At 39.7% G+C, this 21,506-nt stretch overlaps 3 protein-coding genes across 4 annotated transcripts; all 3 read left to right on the top strand.

Moving 5' to 3' along the window:
• Positions 1 to 557: 557 nt before the first annotated feature.
• Positions 558 to 6,938, top strand: LOC146328875 (extracellular calcium-sensing receptor-like). The gene is made up of 9 exons (XM_084716701.1): positions 558 to 805; positions 1,106 to 1,400; positions 1,518 to 1,604; positions 1,833 to 2,102; positions 2,595 to 2,801; positions 2,901 to 3,170; positions 5,495 to 5,707; positions 5,805 to 5,928; positions 6,025 to 6,938. Exons 1-9 carry the CDS (start codon positions 558 to 560, stop codon positions 6,936 to 6,938), a joined length of 2,628 nt encoding a protein of 875 aa, XP_084572827.1.
• Positions 6,939 to 9,353: 2,415 nt separating this feature from the next.
• On the top strand, positions 9,354 to 13,839 carry LOC146328876 (extracellular calcium-sensing receptor-like). The gene is made up of 9 exons (XM_084716702.1): positions 9,354 to 9,648; positions 9,887 to 10,181; positions 10,335 to 10,421; positions 10,589 to 10,858; positions 11,480 to 11,683; positions 11,774 to 12,043; positions 12,385 to 12,612; positions 12,703 to 12,826; positions 12,908 to 13,839. The coding sequence occupies exons 1-9, from the start codon at positions 9,362 to 9,364 to the stop codon at positions 13,837 to 13,839; spliced, it is 2,697 nt and encodes an 898-aa protein (XP_084572828.1). The 5' UTR covers positions 9,354 to 9,361.
• A 3,067-nt stretch (positions 13,840 to 16,906) lies between these two features.
• On the top strand, positions 16,907 to 20,951 carry LOC146328877 (extracellular calcium-sensing receptor-like). 2 transcript variants are annotated; one of them, XM_084716542.1, is made up of 9 exons: positions 16,907 to 17,016; positions 17,249 to 17,543; positions 17,705 to 17,791; positions 18,035 to 18,304; positions 18,653 to 18,865; positions 18,943 to 19,215; positions 19,522 to 19,746; positions 19,850 to 19,973; positions 20,041 to 20,951. In XM_084716542.1, the coding sequence occupies exons 1-9, from the start codon at positions 16,907 to 16,909 to the stop codon at positions 20,949 to 20,951; spliced, it is 2,508 nt and encodes an 835-aa protein (XP_084572668.1). The 2 variants fall into 2 exon arrangements, with proteins under 2 accessions (XP_084572668.1, XP_084572671.1); XM_084716545.1 differs by having other exon boundaries at positions 18,653 to 18,859.
• The last annotated feature ends 555 nt before the right edge of the window (positions 20,952 to 21,506 follow it).

The raw sequence follows: 21,506 nt of genomic DNA on the forward strand, positions 1-21,506 counted from the left end.
ATTAAATTATTGGAATAAAAATCTCCTCCTGCTTCTTTTAACTGGGTAACATGCTGGGTAACAACCCAATGGCAGCCATTAAGAACAACAATACAGAAATGGTTGATCTTCTTGTGGATGATCCTGTTAACTTTTAACTGTTAAGCGTAGGTCATATAGAGGTATCAGTAATAAACTGAGACTGTTTCCTAAGCACTCCTAAGACTCCCTGCAGTTGCTTTAAATAATGAACAAGATGGGTTTTAATTTTCCAATTGAAAAGCAAGAGAGATAAATATTTAAGTGATTCACAAAATATATAATATAGTTCATTGCTTGTATTTGCTGAAATACTTGCTGATATAGCATAGCATTTTACATTATGCAAATCCTGTATGTTATATTAGCATAATTAAGTGTATTATGATCTGCCCCCATAGTCTGTGCCCTGATAGGTGGTGTGAATCATTTAACAATGACGGAAAACATGCAATAGGTATGACATATCCCTGTATATAAAATTAACTACCTTTGTATGAAGAAGAGAAGCAGAGGAGGGCAGAGGGAGGAGGACAGTAATGGGACCTCTTCATGACACATATTTTTGCTTGTGTGTCTACCTTATTTTGTTGGGTTTTTTTTCCTCCACTTCATACTCTTCTTCCTCTTCTATTCCTTCATCTTGTAAATTACGTAGTAATTTTCATCTCAATGAAATGCACAAGCCGGGTGATGTGATTCTAGGTGGACTGTTTGAGGTCCACTACAGTTCTGTCTTCCCTGAGCGAACATATACCTCGGAGCCACCGCAGGCCAGCTGCAAGGGGTAAGTTTCACACACCACAGCGTGGCACTGTGCAAATTATGTTGTCTGCTTAGAGCATCATTGTAAAGAAGAAAATGTCAGAGTGTTAAAATGCTTATGAAACATGAGTAATATTTTTATGATATATATTTTTATTTTCATGAGAGTGATGCTTTTGAAATATCAAAATACATCTGTTTGAAGTATATTATTGCTGTTTTGTAATCTGTTATGAACAGGTTTAGTTTTTCGTATATTTACCCAGTTGTCACAGTGCCATATTTACTTTTTAGTGATTGATAGAGATTTTTTGTGTGTTAGCCTTGACACTCTGGGGTTCAGACATGCCATGACGATGGCCTTTGCTATCGATGAGATCAACAATAACTCCAATCTGCTACCTAATGTGACTCTGGGATACAGTCTTTATGATAATTGTGGTGCACTTGTTATTGGGTTCAGTGGTGCATTATCTTTGGCAAGTGGCCGAGAGGAGCAGTTTCTGCTTCAGGACAACTGTTTAGGAACCCCTCCAGTCCTGGGAATTGTGGGTGATTCCTTCTCTACATCTTCTATTGCCATCTCCAGTGTGCTAGGTTTATACAAAATGCCAATTGTAAGTTTCCTGTCTTCTACCGTTTGTATTTCTGTATATTCATATACTGCATATGATTACATATGAAATATATATGAAAATGTTTTGACTGCATTTATACTGCATGTCTCTTTATAGGTCAGTTATTTTGCCACATGTTCCTGCCTGAGTGATCGACAACAGTTTCCATCCTTCTTTAGAACAATCCCAAGTGATGCTTTCCAGGTGAATCACTACTACTAAGTTGAGAACTGAAAACTATGTCTGGTTCAGGCAGTACAGCAAGCGTGTAGAAATTGTCCTTCATGACACAAATTCAATTTGATTGTAAAACATGTGCACACAAATAGTGATTTATATACGTTGCAAAAACTGAAGTCACTTTAAGAGAATAGACTTGTCTATTCTCTTAAAGTCTTGCTCTAATCCTTTGCCACTAATATATCCACACAGGTACATGCTATGATTCAGATTCTAAAACGATTTGGCTGGACTTGGGTAGGTCTGCTGGTCAGTGATGATGACTATGGACTCCATGTTGCCCAGTCGTTCCAGTCTGACCTGGTTCAGTCTGGTGGAGGTTGTCTGGCCTACTTAGAGGTTTTACCCTGGGACAGTGACCCAAATGAACTAAGGAGGATTGTGGATGTAATGAAGAAATCCTCAGCTCGTGTGGTCATGGCGTTTGCTCATGAGGGTTACATGATTAACCTCATGGAAGAGGTTGGTTAGAGCTTAAATAGATCTACACAACTTATTGTTTTATTTATCAGACTGAGAGATTTAAGTAACACGGTTATAACATATTCACACAACAAGTAGATTTAATCGATTAATTCATTGTTTATATCAATTTTACATTTGGAAGACATTTACAGCTTATGTGGTCTTTGCACATTAGATTCGCCTGAATAAACAAATGGAAGAGGCTAGAATTTAATATAATGCTTTATTTTAACATTTTACTGACATTTTCAATCAAAAAAATAACAAACATAATAATAAAATGATACATGAAAACATAGTGATTATTTACTGTACCTTATAGCAGCTGCCAAGCCCCATGCTAAATTGGACGTGTTTGTAAATTGTGAATGGACTGCTTTTTATAGAGTGCTTTTCTAGTTTGTCAACTGCTCAAAGCTCTTCACACCCACATTTATTTTTGCTAACTGACTTTTCTGTCTTTCAAATATTTTTTAATTATGCACTCAGGTGGTGAAGCAAAATGTGACAGGCCATCAATGGATAGCAAGTGAAGCCTGGACAGCAGCTGCTGTACTTCAGACACCCCGCCTCATGCCATACCTGAGTGGTACACTGGGCATCGCCATCCATCGAGGGGAAATACCAGGCCTCAGGGAATTCCTCTTACAAATTCGCCCTGACCAAAATGACAATGGCAACTATGGAAATAACATGGTAATAGTTTAATTTTACAGTTTAATCTAAAATAAGTAATACATTTAAATATTAAATAAGATATTTTAATGAGTGAGTGTAAAATATACTGTATTTCAGGTGAAGAAGTTTTGGGAATCTACATTTCAATGTAGATTTGCCCAAGCAGGCGGGGCGGAAGCTGAGGGCGCCCAATGCACTGGACAGGAAGATATTGAAAATGTGAAGAATGAGTTTTTGGATCTTTCAAACCTCAGGCCTGAGTACAATATTTACAAAGCTGTGTATGCTCTGGCACATGCACTTAATGACATGCTGCAGTGTGAGCCAGGGAGAGGGCCTTTCAGTGGGCACAGCTGTGCCACTTTGCAAACACTGCAGCCATGGCAGGTATGATATCAATTTACACATCATATGTTTATGTTTTAAAACACTTGCTTTACCCAAGGTACTTACTGATTTTAGTTTTGTGAATACAGTATTGAAAAAGGGCACATTTCATAAAAATGACACTGATAAGCTGGGAGAGGGCCTTTCAGTGGGCACAGCTGTGCTGCTTTGCAAACACTACAGCTGTCAGGTGTGATATTTACACTCAACTTGTTAATGTTTTAAAAACTGCTGCTACACCCTGAGGTCTTCACTGCATATACATGTATATATATATACATATGTAGAGAGAGACTTGCACCGATTAATAGGCAATGCTTGGAGTCGGGCTGGTGTTCACGTGACAGGCCCTGACCGGTGACCGGCCGGTCAGCGTCACAAATCCGATCATGTGCCGGTCATTGTCACACACATCTTCTGCACAATGGTCACGTCATGCGCGCAGCAGACAAACTGACCGTGATATCACCACAGCACTGATAACAGCTACACACTCAGACACATGCTTGCTTGAAGCTGGTGTCAGCGACAGATTCCAAGAACAGAATAAGGAGAAGACAGACAGTCTACAAGGAGACAGAGCAGCTGACAATGTCTCAGAACAGCCGTAAACTCTCTAGCTCTTCAGGCTGATGTTAGCCGGCAGCAGACTGCTGTTCACAGAGGGACAGTTAAAATCTCACCTCCTGTTCTGGCTGAAGAATAAACAACCTGTGTTGATGTGCCTCCTCAAACATTTTCTCATCCAGACTCGTTTAACTTCTGCATCTGTTTTTCTCACTGCAAAGTTTTACTGCAGCAAACTGTTGCACTGCATCAGTCTCCAGTTTGTTTACATCTGCTTCCACAGGAGATCATGTGAAATCATGTCCGGCGAGATCACATTCACCTGATTCATAATGTTAATATAAAATTATAATAAGGCCTGGCTGTAACCTGGAGGACTTTGGAGAAAATTTAAATAGTATTTAATGAATATTTAATAGTCAGTGTCTAATTATGAACATCCAATTTAGTTTTTACAAGAAAAGTTTCAAAAATGTTTGTGAATGCTCTCAATTACAATTCTTAGAAAGACTAAAAATTGGAATTGGCCAAAATCGGAATCAGTAGGTCAGACCCTTCCAAAAAATCGGCCAAGAAAATTGAAATTGGTGCATCTGTAATATATATATGAGGGAAGGGAGGACTGGTTAGAAAGTGGGCAGAGACATTCCAGTAACTGTACAGCTAAAGACATAAGTGGAAACAAATGAGTGGAACAGTCAGTTGTGGGGAAAGGAGGGAAAGTTCAAGGACATCTGGTGGCCAGGAAGAGAATAGCAGTGGGAAAATGGCTGGAGGAGGGAGAGGGAGTGTGACAGAACCCTCCCACCTCAAGAAACAGATACCAGAAGTCTCATTATGCTGGTCAGGGGCAATTGGCCTGGTAACTTGATAGAACTGAGGATTTCAGACAGTCAGCAGGGACTCGAAAGGGGCAAGATGGGGGAACTCATGTGGACAGCCTGGGGGCTGGACAGGGGCAGAGCAAGACACTGGAGTTCACAACTGGTGGCCGGCGGATGGAATGCAGGACCAGTTCATTGCTGCAGCTCAGCAGGAACAAGGGGCCACTACAGCTCAGTAGGAATACAGCACTACTGCAGCTCAGAGACAGGGGACTGCTGTAGCTCAAGAACTGAAGAGTGCTGCAAATTGGGAACTGGTGACTGCTAGAGACCGACTGGGGATCAGGAGCAGATATTGCCTCTGTGGCACTAAGTAGCTTAACCTCTGCAGTACTGGACAGCTGAGACAACCAATGGTGTTGGAAGCCATGGCAACCCTGCCTTTTTATGTGGCCTCCACTGGATCCCAAAACTGCCAGATCAAAATCTGTTGTATGGAGTTCAGGACTAATTATCGGTGGTTGGAGTGCAGGACAGGAGCACAGCAACTGATAGACAAGCACGAGGCTGCTGCAGCCAACTTCTGAATGCTGCTGTTCAGAGTCAGAAGCACAATGAAGCTGCAGCTCCAGAACAGGGGACTGATGCAGCAGCTCAGGAACTGGTAACTACTACAGCTTTAAGAACAGGAGACCACTGCAGCACCCTGATGTGGAAAAGAGGAAATGTCTTAGGCTGGCCAGGAAGATAATGGCAATGGTTTGAATAACTATGAATGTGACCAGAGGGAGGTACAGAGAGTCAGTGTATGGCATAGATAAAACTTTAGAAAGGTATAAAATGTTGATGATTTTGTTATAAATTGTGTAACACTTTTCTTTGGGCTTTCACACTCTTATTCTCCTTATTACAATACATATCACCTATTTGCAGCTTGTAAATTATTTACAAAAGGTCAACTTCACAATACCATTTGGTGATCAAGTGTCATTTGATGACAATGGCGATGCCTTACCAATATATGATATCATGACCTGGCTGCAGCTACCTGATGGAAAAACTAAAGTTCAGAATGTGGGTGAGGTTAAGAGTGAAGAACTCATAATTGATGAAGACAAAATCTTCTGGAACTTTGAATCAAACAAGGTTATTATTTCCTTTTCAAAAAAACCTCCCCTTTTTGGACAGTAAAACTTAGCAGTGGATAATAATATAGAATGAGATATTTATTTTTGCCCTACAGCCACCCCAGTCAGTGTGCAGTGAGAGCTGTCCTCCAGGTACCCGCATGGCCAGGAAAAAGGGAGAACCTGTGTGCTGTTTTGACTGCATCCCTTGTTCTGAGGGAAAGATAAGTAATAAGACTGGTGGGTGTTAATGTTTCATATGTTCTTACTTTAAGGCTATTATATATAATACTGAATACAGCAAGGATTCTCTCATCATCTTTTGGTATTTGTCAGACTCCATGGAGTGCTTCAGTTGTCCAGAGGACTTCTGGCCCAGCCCCCAGCGTGATCAATGTGTTCCTAAGAAAACAGAGTTCCTCTCCTACCATGAGCCTCTGGGTATCTGCTTGACAACCACCTCATTGCTGGGCACATGTATCTGTGCTATTGTCCTGGGTGTCTTCATCTATCATCGCCGTACACCCATGGTCCGCGCCAACAATTCAGAACTGAGTTTCCTGCTCTTGGTGTCACTTAAACTATGTTTCCTGTGTTCACTGCTGTTTATTGGCCGTCCCAGGCTGTGGACATGCCAGCTGAGACATGCTGCATTTGGGATCAGCTTTGTGCTTTGTGTCTCATGCATCCTGGTGAAAACCATGGTGGTTCTGGCTGTGTTCAAGGCCTCCAAGCCAGGAGGTGGAGACAGTCTCAAGTGGTTTGGTGCTGTGCAGCAGAGAGGAACAGTTCTGGTTCTTACTTCCATTCAGGCCGCAATCTGCACGGCATGGCTTGTATCTGCCTCACCAGTTCCTCATAAAAATACTCAATACCACAATGACAAAATAGTTTATGAGTGTGTAGTTGGGTCCACAGTTGGTTTTGCAGTGTTACTGGGTTACATTGGATTACTGGCTATCCTCAGCTTCCTGCTAGCATTTCTGGCAAGAAATCTTCCAGACAACTTCAATGAGGCCAAATTCATCACTTTCAGCATGCTGATCTTCTGTGCTGTGTGGGTGGCCTTTGTCCCTGCTTATGTCAACTCACCAGGTAAATATGCAGATGCAGTGGAGGTCTTTGCCATCCTGGCTTCTAGTTTTGGACTGTTGGTGGCACTTTTTGGACCAAAATGTTACATAATCCTGCTGAGACCAGAGAGGAACACAAAGAAAGCAATCATGGGTCGAGAAACTACCAGGCCATAAAAGCCACATTGGTGATAAAATGATCAATTCTCCACCGTTATTCCTTGGAGGGCCCCCTACTTGTATCTAAGGAAAGCTGAGCCTCCTCAGACTGAAAACACATGCACATACAATAAAAGAATAAGTTATTCATTCCAAAGCTTTACTGTCCAAAATAAACATAAATTAAATTGTTTCATTCTCATAACTTTTACATTTTGTAAATGTTTCTGTTCTTGTATCAGCTTAATATTTTTTCTAATAGAGCTGAGAGGTCACAGTGTTGTTGCCTACTAAGTAGCCTGCAAAGTAACCTACTATTTTTAACTGATCTTTTTAAATAGTTTTGTATACAGACTTTTGTATAAATTGCAAGGTTTAAAAGGCGCTTGAAATCTTTTTAACATCTTAGTCTTAATGTAGTGTTTTCAAGGTTTGAAAAATGCTTGGATTTTGGATAAAGTGCTTGAAATTTTAATCATATTTTTTTCATGATAAATTGCTTCATGACTGAATTAGATTTTACACAAAGAAATAAAATAAGTCAAATATTTGCTGAGCCAGATTGTACAGGAAGTTAATGATTAAACATCAATTGATTAACTGTCAAATAAAAAAATAACAATTAAACATGTATTAATGTACTATGAATCTTGAAATGGCATCAATTGTGCCTCATTTGACATCATTTTGTCTGGCGAAGCCATCCATCAGATAAGGAAAATTCAACTTAAAATAAAAAAAAGAGGAAAAAAAAACACGTATTCCATCTTCTTAATTAATCTTTTTTGGAAAATGCACACAATTTGCAGCCCTAATAGGAAGCCAGATCTACTTACAGACAGTTGACATATTTTGAAACATGAAACTTTGTTTTCCTTTACTTTGTTACTCATCTGTAATAGTCTATCACAAAACATAATTTTGGTCGAAAATAGCACAATAACATCTGATTTAATGTGATGAAGAGGTGAAATAATCGTTTTGCATGTCATTACCCACAGCTATGAGGTGCTGGAAAAGCGTGAAGATGCACCTTAAAAATTCTTAAAAAGTGCTTGAATCTGACTTTGGAAACGGTGTACAAATCCTGAAATTGTGATTTTAGTTAACATGTGCAAATTTGATTTTTAGGAGCTCAGAGCAGACAAAGTCTTGGACACCCCCTGTGATTTCTGGCGCCTCTCTAAGAGGGGCCCTGACCCCAGGTTTGGAAACACTGGTCTAAACCAGTGTATAATCTGCATTCATTCAGTTGTGATCTCTCCTTGAAGTGGTCAATATATTACAAACAAGTAACTTGATTTTCAGCTTCAGCAAGTAAACTTTTCTGTAAAGAATGAATTCAAAAGAAACAAAGAAATGTTATGTGAAACATGAATCATGTGAATCACATTAATCTCCTTTTTGCAAGATCGTAGACTGAGATTTTTGCCTCATTTTCCAGCTGGCTAAAATTCGAAGATGAAATTAATCCACTCTGTGTATCTGTTGCTGCCAGGTTCCTCACAAAGGACTGCTTTAGTTTTGAATAAGATCCTTTCCCTGAAGTAAGAGTAAAATCTATTTTCTTATTGCTTTGCTGTGTTTTGGCAGTTTGTATAGCCCCCAGCCAATAGTAGCACACATGTATCATTGGATGTATAAAGAGCTGCGGGTCTGTAGTGCTTGTTTGAGCAAGGGCAGTGCTGAGCCACACACACATACAATAATCTCAGTGAATTAATCAGAAAATAACATTTTACTTCTCTCATTCACTTTGTTCTTGTCAACACTGCTTCCTCTCTTCAATCAGTTCCTAGCTCACGTGGCGACCGCTGGGTTAAGCCAGGGAAGAGGGGGCCATCTTTGAACTGTGTTCTTACAAACATCAAGTGAAAAATCCTGCATAGTATACGTGTTAGTGAAGTAGTTTTGTTACATGCTAATGATAATATAGTGTCATATTTACAAAAATTACTTTGGTGTCAGAAGAATACTATTCTTGGCTACGGCATGGTTAAGTACTGTATGATCAACACCTTAAACATTCTAAAAAGGCACGGTCAAACTATTGTGGTACACAAACAGTACATATAGTACATACGACAGGAATGAGATGTATTATCCCAAGAGATTTTTTTAAAAAACAGAGAAAGGAAAAGTCTGACAAAATAGGATTAAACCAATAGACTCCTAATCAGTGTTATGTAGCTGATTGTAATCCCCAGTCATTTCCCAAATTTATCAAATAGAAAAAGAATATATGTTTCGTGGCTTAGAATTGCCAAAAACTTGCTGATATGGCAAAGCATTTTATATTATTATTTTATATGATATGCTCCCAGTCTGGGAGGGGCTCTGGGAGTCCCAGTGCCCCTCTCCTTATAGGGGAGGTGAAAACAGTGACGGAAAGCTTGCAGTAGGGATGACCTAGCCCTCTATATAAAATTAAGTAACCTTGTATGAGGAAGAGAAACAGGTGCAAAGGGAGGAGCGCAGTTATGGGAGATTTTCTTGCCTCATATTTCCTCTTGTGTGTCTACCTTATCTCGTTCTTTTTCTTTTTCTCCTCTTTATGCTCTGCCTCTTTCTCTTTCCCTTCATCTTGTAAATTACGGAGAAAATTTCACCTTAATGAAATGCACAAGCCTGGTGATGTGGTTCTCGGTGGGCTGTTTGAGGTCCACTACACCTCTGTCTTCCCTGAGCGAACATTTACCTCAGAGCCAGCACAGCCCATCTGCAACGGGTAAGTTTAACACACAGAGCAAAAAGCATGGCTGTGTGCAGAAAATTCTGTCTGTGACGAATATTCATGGCAGGGAAGAAAACGTCATTAAATGGTTATGGAACATGTACATAACTTTTCATGACAGTTTTAAATAACATTGCAACTGTGTAATTTCTTATTTACATATGTATATTTACCCAGTTTACACAATGCCATTTTACTTTTCAGTTGTTAAAAGTGATATTTTGTGTGTTAGCTTTGATATTCTAGGGTTCAGGCATGCTATGAGCATGGCCTTTGCTATCGATGAGATCAACAAGAACTCTAATCTGCTACCTAATGTGACTCTGGGATACAGTCTTTATGATAACTGTGGTGCACTTGTTGTTGGATTCAGTGGTGCCTTATCACTGGCAAGTGGCCGAGAAGAGCAGTTTATGCTTCAGGAGAACTGTTTAGGGACCCCTCCAGTCCTGGGGATTGTTGGTGACCACTATTCAACATTTTCTATTGCCGCCTCCAATGTTCTAGGTTTATACAAAATTCCCATGGTATGTTTCCTGTTTTTTGTTTGTATTGTTGTATATTTAATGTACTATATTTGAATCTTCATACTTAAAAGTGATAAATTGTGAAATTTGAAAATATTTTGACTGGGTCTTGCATGAAATTAGTAAATGGTGTGCATGTATATTTCTTCATAGGTGAGTTATTTTGCCACATGTTCCTGCCTGAGTGATCGACAGCGGTTTCCGTCCTTCTTTAGAACAATCCCAAGTGATGCATTTCAGGTGAAACTCTGTCTGATATTAAGAGGGATTAATTAAATGTGACCCAATTGTAAAACTTCTATAAATAACACAATCTTTAGAAGTTACACTTATTGAAATAAGTTGTATGTATCACTTTAAGAGAACAGTCTGTGTACTAATTCTGTAATGCTTACATGTCCACTTAGGTGCGTGCTATGATACAGATTTTAAAACACTTTGGCTGGACTTGGGTAGGCCTGCTGGTCAGTGATGATGACTATGGACTCCATGTTGCCCAGTCATTCCAGTCAGACCTGGTTCGGTTTGGTGCAGGTTGTCTGGCGTACTTAGAGGTTTTACCCTGGGACAGTGACCCAAGTGAACTCAGGAGGATTGTACATTTGATAAAGACATCAACAGCTCGTGTGGTCATGGTGTTTGCACATGAAATCCACATGCTTCAACTAATGGAAGAGGTTGGATTCAAAATGTCATATAATTGAGAAATCCATGATTTTTATGAAACATGATAAATTATGTAATTTGCTTTTTTTATTTGTTTGTCTACACTTGCATACCAAAACTTTGTCAATTATCATCATTGTCAGGCTTTTCAGTCTTTCTTATTAACAAAAAGAATTGTAGTTCCAGAGGTCAAATTGTTCAGTTTGTTTGACAGTCTTACCTGTGTATATAACAAAAAAATATGACTTTCCATCAGTGTGAATGACTGAAAGGACCACTCTAGAAGAAATGAAAGGAATAATTATATTATGAAAATAAAGTGATTAAATTGATTCTGTTTTAAAGGTAAGCTTACAACAGACAGAAGCTTGTTATAAGCTTGAGTTATGTATTTTGGAGAAAGTCCAAACCACGTACTATGCATTAAAAGACAGCTGTGTTTACTTATCTCACTTTACTTTTTTTTTTACTTATTGATACATTATACTAAGCAGTTCCTATGCTAAACTGAGCACCTACTTAATAAACACTTTTTTCTGTGCTTCTGTGACAAAAAACTGCAGCTGCAGGTACAATGTATTTTTTCAACAGAGGTGTGAAATGACTGTATATTTATAAAATGCTATACACAGGTCATGAGGCAGAATGTGACTGGCCTGCAGTGGATAGCAAGTGAAGCCTTGACAACAGCTACAGTGCTCCAGACACCCCGCCTCATGCCTTATCTGAGCGGCACACTGGGCATCGCCATCCGCCGAGGAGAAATTCCTGGGCTCAGGGAATTTCTTTTAGAAATACGTCCTAACCAAAATGGCAATGACTATGGAAATAGCATGGTAGTTTAACAACAATTTGATCTCAAACTGCAAAAATATTTTTTCATTTCTGTTAATGCTGACTTTTTTTTTTTTTTTACTGTATTTCAGGTGAGACAGTTTTGGGAATACACATTTCGGTGTAAATTTGATCCAGCAGGTTGGGTGGAACCTGGGGGAACATTATGCACTGGACAGGAAGATATTGAAAATGTGGAGACTGAGTTTTTAGATCTTTCAAACCTCAGGCCAGAGTATAATGTGTACAAAGCTGTGTATGCTCTGGCATATGCACTTGATGACATGCTGCAGTGTGAGCCAGGGAGAGGACCTTTCAGTGGGCACAGCTGTGGCAATTTGAAAGGACTGGAGCCATGGCAGGTGTGATATTAGTTTACACTCCACCTGTTTATGTTTTGAAAACAGCTGCTTCGCCTTGAGGTATTTATTGTATGGAGCTTTTTGTGGGTATAGAATATTTGGAACAATTTTGTAAGATACTTTGATACTTTGTAATGACATTGGGTGCTGGCTATTAGTTTTATTATCTTCCTTCAAAATATTAAATACTAGTAACAGCATAAAACACATTTCCAATATGTTTTGTAAAAATGATGACTAACTAATTCTATAAAACCAATTAGACAGTGTTAAAGATTAATCTGTCACACTCCTTATGTTTTTTCTTTCTTTTTTTCCTCTTTTCTTTTTGTTTTTTGTAGCTTTTACATTATTTGCAAGAGGTCGATTTCACCACACCATTTGGTGATCAAGTATCATTTGATGAGAATGGTGATGCCTTACCAATATATGATATCATGAACTGGCTGCCATTAATTGATGGAAGAACTAAACTTCAGAATGTGGGTGAGGTTAAGAGGTCGGCCTTCAAAGGAGAAGAACTCACAATTGATGAAGACAAAATCTTCTGGAACTTTGAATTAAACAAGGTTATACATACTTTTTTCAGACACCTCTCCCATTATGCACTGTGGATCAGAGCAAAGTATAGAATAACAAATTCATTTTTCTCCCTATAGCCACCCCGGTCAGTGTGCAGTGAGAGCTGTCCTCCAGGTACCCGCATGGCTAGAAAGAAAGGGGAACCTGTGTGCTGTTTTGACTGCATCCCTTGTTCTGAGGGAAAGATCAGCAATAAGACTGGTGGGTGTTCATTTTTCAGTATCTTTATTTTATTTCATGGATCTTACATCAAGTACTCCACTATCTCCACCTTTTTGTCAGATTCCATGGAGTGCATCAGTTGTCCAGAGGACTTCTGGCCCAGCCCCCAACGTGATCAGTGTGTTCCTAAGAAAACAGAGTTCCTCTCCTACAATGAGCCTCTGGGTATCTGTTTGACATCCACCTCATTACTGGGCACTTTTATCTGTGCTGTTGTTCTGGGCATCTTCACCTATCATCGCCGTACACCCATGGTCCGTGCCAACAATTCAGAATTAAGTTTCCTGCTTTTGGTGTCACTAAAGTTATGTTTCTTGTGTTCACTGCTGTTTATCGGTCGTCCCAGGCTGTGGACATGCCAGCTGAGACATGCAGCATTTGGGATCAGCTTTGTACTTTCTGTCTCATGTATTCTGGTGAAAACCATGGTGGTTCTGGCTGTGTTCAAGGCCTCCAAGCCAGGAGGTGGAGCCAATCTCAAGTGGTTTGGTGCGATGCAGCAAAGAGGAACAGTTTTAGCACTTACTTGCATTCAGGCAGCAATCTGCACTGCTTGGATTGTCTCTGCTTCACCAGAGCCTCATAAAAATACTCAATACCACAATGACAAAATAGTTTATGAATGTGCAGTTGGGTCCACAGTTGGTTTTGCAGTGTTACTGGGTTACATTGGATTACTGGCTATCCTTAGCTTCCTCTTAGCATTCTTGGCAAGAAATCTTCCAGACAACTTCAATGAAGCCAAATTCATCACTTTCAGCATGCTGATCTTCTGTGCTGTGTGGGTGGCCTTTGTCCCTGCTTATGTCAACTCACCAGGCAAATATGCAGATGCAGTGGAGGTCTTTGCCATCCTGGCTTCCAGTTTTGGCCTCTTGGTGGCACTGTTTGGACCCAAATGTTACATAATCCTGCTGAGACCAGAGAGAAACACAAAGAAAGCAATCATGGGTCGAGGCACATCAAAATCACAAAATTTGCACTTAAAGTAAGTTCTAATTCCATTTGTGATTTGCATTCAACACTGATCATTGTCAGATGAAACTTAAAGAAAATAAAAATCTCTATAAAAAATTAGTGTTACATGATTAATGCTGTTTTTGTAGGTTCATTTATGATTTCACAGTCACTAGGACTTCAAGGACAAAAAACAAATAAAGAATTAACTGTGTAAATAATACTATGAATGACTTAAGGCCATATCTTAAGCTGATCTAAAGTGTAAGTGGAAAGCGCAAGGCGTAATGGGTTTAATTTATTTAAGGTGTATCCAAAATCACCTTTGCCATCTTGCCTCGCCCCTTGCACCATCATCACAAAGCAGGGTACACGTATCAGGTGTGCCCAAGTGCCCGAACATACAATAAACCAATCAGAAAGTTAGCTGTCATCATCTTTAAGAAACAGGTGCACCAGGAGTGCAATCTGTGGCAGAATGGTGGCAAATTTACCAGGAGGAAACAAAGAGAAAAGATTTGTAAAGCAAGAAAACAGATCTTCTGGTCCAAGGAGTGAGAGTCAAGAGCGTGCACCATGTTTACTATATTGACTAAGTGGGCAAAATTAAACAATATAAACAGCTAGAACAGTCTGATCAGTTATGAAAATTACATTATTTTACTTTAATACAGCCTTTAAAATCAGGAAAAGACAACACTAATGTCATATCACCAGGATGGAAGGTCCTTCTTAGAATGGTGTTTATTGCTATAACACTACCTTCTCTAGAACCTTATCTAGGAAATGTGTGGTTCATAACAGAAATGGGGGCTTCAAACAGACCACAAAAATGTTCAATGCCAATACCCTTTGATAAGACTAAGTCAAGAGTGTGGTCATGTCCGTGTGTTGGTGTCTTGACATGTTGAATAAAATCAAAAGAGACAATGGAATTTAAAAACTCTAGGGCTTTTGAGTTTTCTCATTGATCTACATTCAAGTTAAAGGGCCCTATCTTGCACCCGGTACAAAGCGATGACAGGTGGCTTGGCTATTTTACACAAGCACAGGTGCCATTTTTGTGTAGCCATGGAAGATAAAACGAAGGCGTAGCCAGGCGCATTCACTATCTTGTGCTCAGTGCACTGAAGTCAAAACTGGCCAAAACCTTAATGAAGTCTGTGGCCCAATCAGTCTGTTTGCACAAGACAGCAGTTGGCACGTTTTGGTGAAGCACACACACATCACACAATAAAGTGTCTTTTGAACATATTGTTTATCTGCAATAAAGTATAAGTATCATATTTAATAGCCTGCATGTGTGTGTGTGTCATGTGCTTGCCCCAGACTGTTCTGAATGGAACCTGTCCTATTAAACCACTGTATGGTCTTGGCCATCGTGCTGCAGCTCAGTTTCAGGCTGTTGGCAATCTTCTTATAGCCTAGGCCGTCTTTATGTAGAGTAACAATTCTTTTTTTCAGATCCTCAGAGAGTTCTTTGTCATCAGGTGCCATGTTGAACTTCCAGTGACCAGTATGAGAGAATGTGAGAGCGATAACACCAAATTTAACACACCTGCTCCCCATTTACACCTGAGACCTTGTAACATTAACAAGTCACATGACACTGGGGAGAGAAAATGGCTTATTGGGCCCAATTTGGACATTTTCACCTAGGGGTGTACTCACTTTTGTTGCCAGCGGTTTAGACATTTATGGCTGTGTGTTGAGTTATTTTGAGGGGACAGTAAATTTGCACTGTTATACAAGCAGTACACTGACTACTTTACATTGTATCAAAGTGTCATTTCTTCAGTGTTGTCCCATGAAAAGATATAATTAAATATTTGCAGAAATGTGAGGGGTGTACTCACTTTTGTGAGATATTGTATCTGACCACAAAACTGGCCCGACCAGGGGAGAAAAAGATATGTGTACTTCTGTCAGAGACTGATGCTGGCTGCATATTTTTGGGCGCAGGTTATAAAATTTTGGAGACACTTTCTGGTTCTAAGTGTTAATGGGACAGAGGAGCGATGATGGGAGTAGGAGGCGAGGATGAGGACAAAGACAAGATGAGGTGGCCGAGAAGCTGCACCTCTATCAGGCTCAAGTGGGTGTTCACCTGGCTTGAGATGCAACTTCCCTCGCCTCTCCTCTCAACTGCACCATCTCTTTCGACTACTCCTAACCCTTCTCCTCCACTCCACTCCACCGCAAGTGGAGCTGCATAATAATGATGATGGTAATAATGAATTAAAAAATAAAATGAAATTTATTTTTTTATTATAATGTAATCAAAAGGTGGTTCAGTGTAAAGCATAACCAGGTACATATCTGCATGACATGTGCGGTTCATTTATTGTAATAATTTTTGTAAGTGTTCATGTAAAATGACTTGACTTCACACATGAAGCTGCTTTGGAGGCGCCCTGAAATCTTAGCATATTGCACACTCTTGCACTTTCTCTTCTCAAACCAGATCTGTCTCCTCCCTTGAAAATCTTTTCTCTTTATTACCTCCTGATAAATCTACCGTCATGTGCACCTGCTTTTGAAATTTATTATAATATATAATAATAAATAAATATAATTTATTCTCTGATTGCTAACATGTTCACCCGGAACTCATCTGGGGGTGGGGGCGGGTGGGGGGTATGTGTTTCCTTAATATTAGTTTGATTTTTCTGAACTTTTCCAGTGATTGCTTGCTGGAATGACCATTACTGATTCTTTTGCTAATTCAGATTGCTATGTTTGAATTTCTTGATCTTTCATTGTGTTTCTGGGTTTCTGACAACTTCATTTTGGAATTTTTAGAGAGGAGCAGTAAGTAACTGACGGCACCAGGCAAAAAGCCCTGCCCAGACTTTTGCTTATGCCCTAGTGGGTGGTGTTAAAGATTAAATAAGACTGCTCGTCAATAAATATTGTTGACATAGCAATGAAACGGGGCTCTGAAAAGGAGTAAACAGGAGGAAAGTCATGTGGGCATTTTTGAAGATCAGTGTACTCTTGCTCGTGTATTTCATATTGTTGTATTCTCACTTTTCTTCTGTTTTGTCCTCCCTTCTTTATTCCTCCTCCTGCCAGTTACAGGGACAGTTTCATCTAAATGGGATGCACAAGGATGGAGATGTGGTTCTAGGTGGGCTGTTTCAGGTCCACTTCTTTTCTGTTTTTCCTGACCTGTCTTTTACCTCAGAGCCACAGCAGCCTATCTGCCATGGGTGAGTCCATCAGAAAAAAAAGGAAATAAGAAAAGCATTATAGGAATTTATGTCAGTTTGAACATATATATTTGTGCAATTTTGTAATTAGTTTTAAGCATTATAATAATTGTTGTCTTTTCAACTGACTATTAATTGTTAAATCTGTAGTTGTGCAATATGTACATGTTGGCATAGCTACTGTGTTGATCTTTTCAATGGTAAGTGGTAATATTGGTATTTCTTGTGTTAGTTTTGATGTTCTAGGTTTCAGGAGGGCTCAGACCATGGCCTTTGCTATTGATGAGATCAACAGAAACTCTAACCTGCTACCTAATGTGACTCTGGGATACAGTCTTTATGATAATTGCGCAAACCTAGGGATTGGATTCCGTGCAGCATTGTCCTTGGTCAGTGGTCAAGAGCAGCAGTTTATAGTAGATGAGACCTGTGTAGGAACCCCTCCAGTGCTAGGGATTGTGGGTGATTCTTCTTCTATACGTTCTATTGCCATCTCTAGTGTCGTGAGTTTGTACAGAGTACCTATGGTAAGTTTCCCACTTTGCCATATAACAATTCTTAGGGATAATTTAATTAATTTCAATTTAATGTCAGTTGTAAACATGGAGTAATTAAGCTTAAACATTAAAGCTGACAGAAACAGTAAAGGTTTTGAATGTTTTTAGGTTGTACAGTCTGTTTTTCACAGGTGAGTTATTTTGCCACATGTTCCTGTTTGAGTGATCGGCAAAAGTTTCCATCCTTCTTTAGGACGATACCAAGTGATGCTTTCCAGGTGAGCATCTATCAGCAAAATGAAAATGTATAAACGAAAGAATGTGCAGTTAAACATTCCTCAGAAAGTCTCTTCACCACAATGATAAATATATTCCCTTTGTGATTATGTGGTTTGGTTTCAGGTAACAAAGCTGAAAGACAATAATTGAGCAGGGTACATTGTTGATCCTCTTTGGCAGATTTTCCACTGAAAGATCATTTCTGCCCATGCATTAATCCCGTATTTTTTTTCTTATATTAGGTGCGTGCTATGATTCAGATTCTCAGACATTTTGGCTGGACTTGGGCAGGTCTACTGATCAGTGATGATGACTATGGACTCCACGCTGCCCGATCCTTCCAGTCTGACCTGACCGAGTCTGGTGGAGGCTGTCTGGCCTACATAGAGGTGTTGCCCTGGGGCAAGGACAAAATAAAACTAAGAAGGATTGTGGATGTGATGAAGAAATCCATGGCTCGTGTGGTCATGGTGTTTGCACATGAGAGTAATATGATCAACCTCATGGAAGAGGTTGGGTTTGAAATTAAACTTAATTATAACTTAATATAGTTGTACATCTTAATGGTATTAAGTCAAATGCTGGTAATTTGTCAAACTGAAAGATTTAGGTTTCAATAACATATTCACATGTAAAAATATATTTAATTGAATAAGTCATACATTTTATTTATTTAAGACCCTGTAAGCAGGTTTTCGGAGTGACATTTATTCAGGCAGATAACACTCAGTAATGATATATGCATCAATTTGCTCATAAAACAGGATTACACCTGTATATGTATGAGTAAGACAAGACAGTCAAGTAAACATATTTTTTAATTTATATGTATGAATTTATATATTTGCTATAATACACAGGTGGTGAGGCAGAATGTGACAGGCCTGCAGTGGATGGCCAGTGAAGCCTGGACAGCAGCTACTGTGCTCCAGACTCCCCACTTCATGCCATACCTGGCTGGCACACTGGGCATCGCCATCCGTCGAGGAGAAATTCCTGGGCTCAGGAAATTTTTCCTCCAAATACGTCCTGAACTACACCACAACAACAGCTATGGAAATAGCTTGGTGAGAGTTTCACAGTGCAATTTAATCTGGTAATTGCAAGAATGATTGTCATTTTTTATAACACTGTTTTGAATATGTTTCAGATGAACCAGTTTTGGGAATACACATTTCAGTGTAAATTTGCAACGCCTCCTGGAAGTGTAGACACTGGGGGAGCATTATGCACTGGACAGGAAGATCTAGAGAATGTAGAGACTGAATTTTTGGACATTTCAAACCTCAGGCCAGAGTATAATGTGTACAAGGCTGTGTATGCTCTGGCATATGCCCTTGATGAAATGCTGCAGTGTGAGCCAGGGAGAGGGCCTTTCAGTGGGCACGGCTGTGGCAGTTTGAGAGGATTTGAGCCATGGCAGGTGTGATATCAATTTACCCTTCACCTGTTTAGGACAAAATTATATTCTTTAATATTTCTTGCAGAGCATTACTGTATATAATTAAATACTAAACCTTAAGATTACTTGTTGTAAAATGCCAAGCACATAGCTGAAACAATTTTCCCTACTGCTGAGGAATGGCTGTTGATTGTATTATCATGTCAGAGATAGGTTGATGTCTTCATATGCTGATAAGTGTAGAATGCAATTTTGTATTAAGTGCTAGTAACCACAATGTTCATATGAGTCATGTGTAAATCTTTTCCCCCTCCCTGATATTTATAGCTTTTGTATTACTTGGAAAAGGTCAACTTCACCACACCATTTGGTGATGAAGTGTCATTTGATGAGAATGGTGATCCCTTACCAATATATGATATCATGAACTGGCTGTGGCTCCCTGATGGAACTAAACTTCAGTATCTGGGTGAGGTTAAGAGGTCAGCCATCAATGGTGAAGAACTCACAATTGATGAAGACAAAATCGTCTGGAACTTTGAATCAAAAAAGGTTGCTCCTTATATTTCACACACCTAATGTGTGGTTCATTGACAACTCATTATGGCAGTGTCAAGTGATGTAGAATAAGAGATAATTAATTTTCTCCCTATAGCCACCCCGGTCAGTGTGCAGTGAGAGCTGTCCTCCAGGTACCCGCATGGCCAGAAAGAAAGGGGAACCTGTGTGCTGTTTTGACTGCATCCCTTGTTCTGAGGGAAAGATCAGCAATGAGACTGGTTAGTATTCAATTTTAAACATAACACTTGGTGCATACAATATTCAAAACTCTCCCCCTTCTCACAGACTCCATGGAGTGCACCAGTTGTCCAGAGGACTTCTGGCCCAGTCCCCAGCATGACCACTGTGTTCCTAAGAAAACAGAGTTCCTCTCCTACAATGAACCTCTGGGTATCTGTTTGACAGCTGCCTCATTGTTGGGCACATGTATCTGTGCTGTTGTGCTGACCATCTTCATCTATCATCGCAGAACACCTATAGTACGCGCCAACAATTCAGAGCTGAGTTTTCAGCTATTGTTGTCACTAAAATTATGTTTCCTGTGTTCACTGCTGTTTATTGGTCGTCCCAGACTGTGGACATGCCAGCTGAGACATGCAGCATTTGGGATCAGCTTTGTGCTTTGCATCTCATGCATCCTGGTGAAAACCATAGTTGTTCTGGCTGTGTTCAAGGCCTCCAAGCCAGGAGGTGGAGACAGTCTGAAATGGTTTGGTGTTATGCAGCAGAGAGGAACAGTTATTGTTCTTACTTCCATCCAGGCAGCAATCTGCACTGCCTGGATTGTATCTGCCTCACCAGTTCCTCATAAAAACACTAAATACTACAATGATAAAATAGTTTATGAGTGTGTAGTTGGGTCAACAGTTGGTTTTGCAGTGTTACTTGGTTATATTGGCTTACTGGCTATCCTCAGTTTTCTGATTGCATTTATATCAAGGAATCTTCCAGATAGTTTCAATGAGGCCAAACTCATCACTTTCAGCATGCTGATCTTCTGTGCTGTGTGGGTGGCCTTTGTCCCTGCTTATATCAGCTCACCAGGTAAATATGCAGATGCAGTGGAGGTTTTTGCCATCCTGGCTTCCAGTTTTGGCCTCTTGGTGGCACTTTTTGGACCCAAATGTTACATAATCCTGCTGAGACCAGAGAGAAACACAAAGAAAGCAATCATGGGTCGAGGCAAGGAGTCATAGAAACTGCACTTCATTTCATGGGACAGATTGAAACCTTCCGTACTACACAATACAGAAATAGGTAGGAAAGCAGATTAATAGTAATAGCCATGTTAAGACAAGCCACTTGAAATGAACTGAGAGTGCTTTTAAAATTGCCAGGGGGTGAAGATTTAATCATTTTAATCATGCAATCGCCTGATGGCAAAATAACAACAGCACTAATGGGTTTGTTCATATAGCACTCATTTTTAGAAAAGGGCCGGGGAGAGAGAAAAAGCTCTAATATCAAGGAATTTATGTATTAATCAGAGCAATCAAATAATGTGTCCCTATATGGAAAGCTATGCTTGTAAGAAATTGAGAATGCAGGCTTGATGCCAAATAAATCTATTTGAATATAAAATCTCTTACCTTTGAGAATGCTTACACAAATTCACTGAAATGGTGCAAAGAAAATGAGCATCTGAACCACATTTGTCCAAGCTCTCCAATCATCATCTTCCTGTGCTAGCAGCAAGTGTGGCAAGATAAAGAGTGTTCTCAAAGACAGTGGACACTGTGACTCAAAGAGCA

Source organism: Lutjanus erythropterus, chromosome 4 (assembly GCF_056507025.1).
Source record: "Lutjanus erythropterus isolate fLutEry1 chromosome 4, fLutEry1.hap2, whole genome shotgun sequence".
NCBI lineage: Eukaryota > Metazoa > Chordata > Actinopteri > Lutjaniformes > Lutjanidae > Lutjanus > Lutjanus erythropterus.

Bases quoted from the DNA above. Each gene is read 5' to 3' on its own strand.
- LOC146328875 (XM_084716701.1), top strand. From the start codon at position 558: ATGGGACCTCTTCATGACACATATTTTTGCTTGTGTGTCTACCTTATT. The intron at 1,401-1,517 runs GTAAGTTTCCTG...GTCTCTTTATAG, and splicing joins GTTTATACAAAATGCCAATT to GTCAGTTATTTTGCCACATG. The intron at 1,605-1,832 runs GTGAATCACTAC...ATATCCACACAG, and splicing joins TCCCAAGTGATGCTTTCCAG to GTACATGCTATGATTCAGAT.
- LOC146328876 (XM_084716702.1), top strand. From the start codon at position 9,362: ATGAGGAAGAGAAACAGGTGCAAAGGGAGGAGCGCAGTTATGGGAGAT. The intron at 10,859-11,479 runs GTTGGATTCAAA...TGCTATACACAG, and splicing joins TGCTTCAACTAATGGAAGAG to GTCATGAGGCAGAATGTGAC. The intron at 11,684-11,773 runs GTAGTTTAACAA...ACTGTATTTCAG, and splicing joins ATGACTATGGAAATAGCATG to GTGAGACAGTTTTGGGAATA.
- LOC146328877 (XM_084716542.1), top strand. From the start codon at position 16,907: ATGCACAAGGATGGAGATGTGGTTCTAGGTGGGCTGTTTCAGGTCCAC. The intron at 17,792-18,034 runs GTGAGCATCTAT...TTCTTATATTAG, and splicing joins TACCAAGTGATGCTTTCCAG to GTGCGTGCTATGATTCAGAT. The intron at 18,866-18,942 runs GTTTCACAGTGC...AATATGTTTCAG, and splicing joins ATGGAAATAGCTTGGTGAGA to ATGAACCAGTTTTGGGAATA.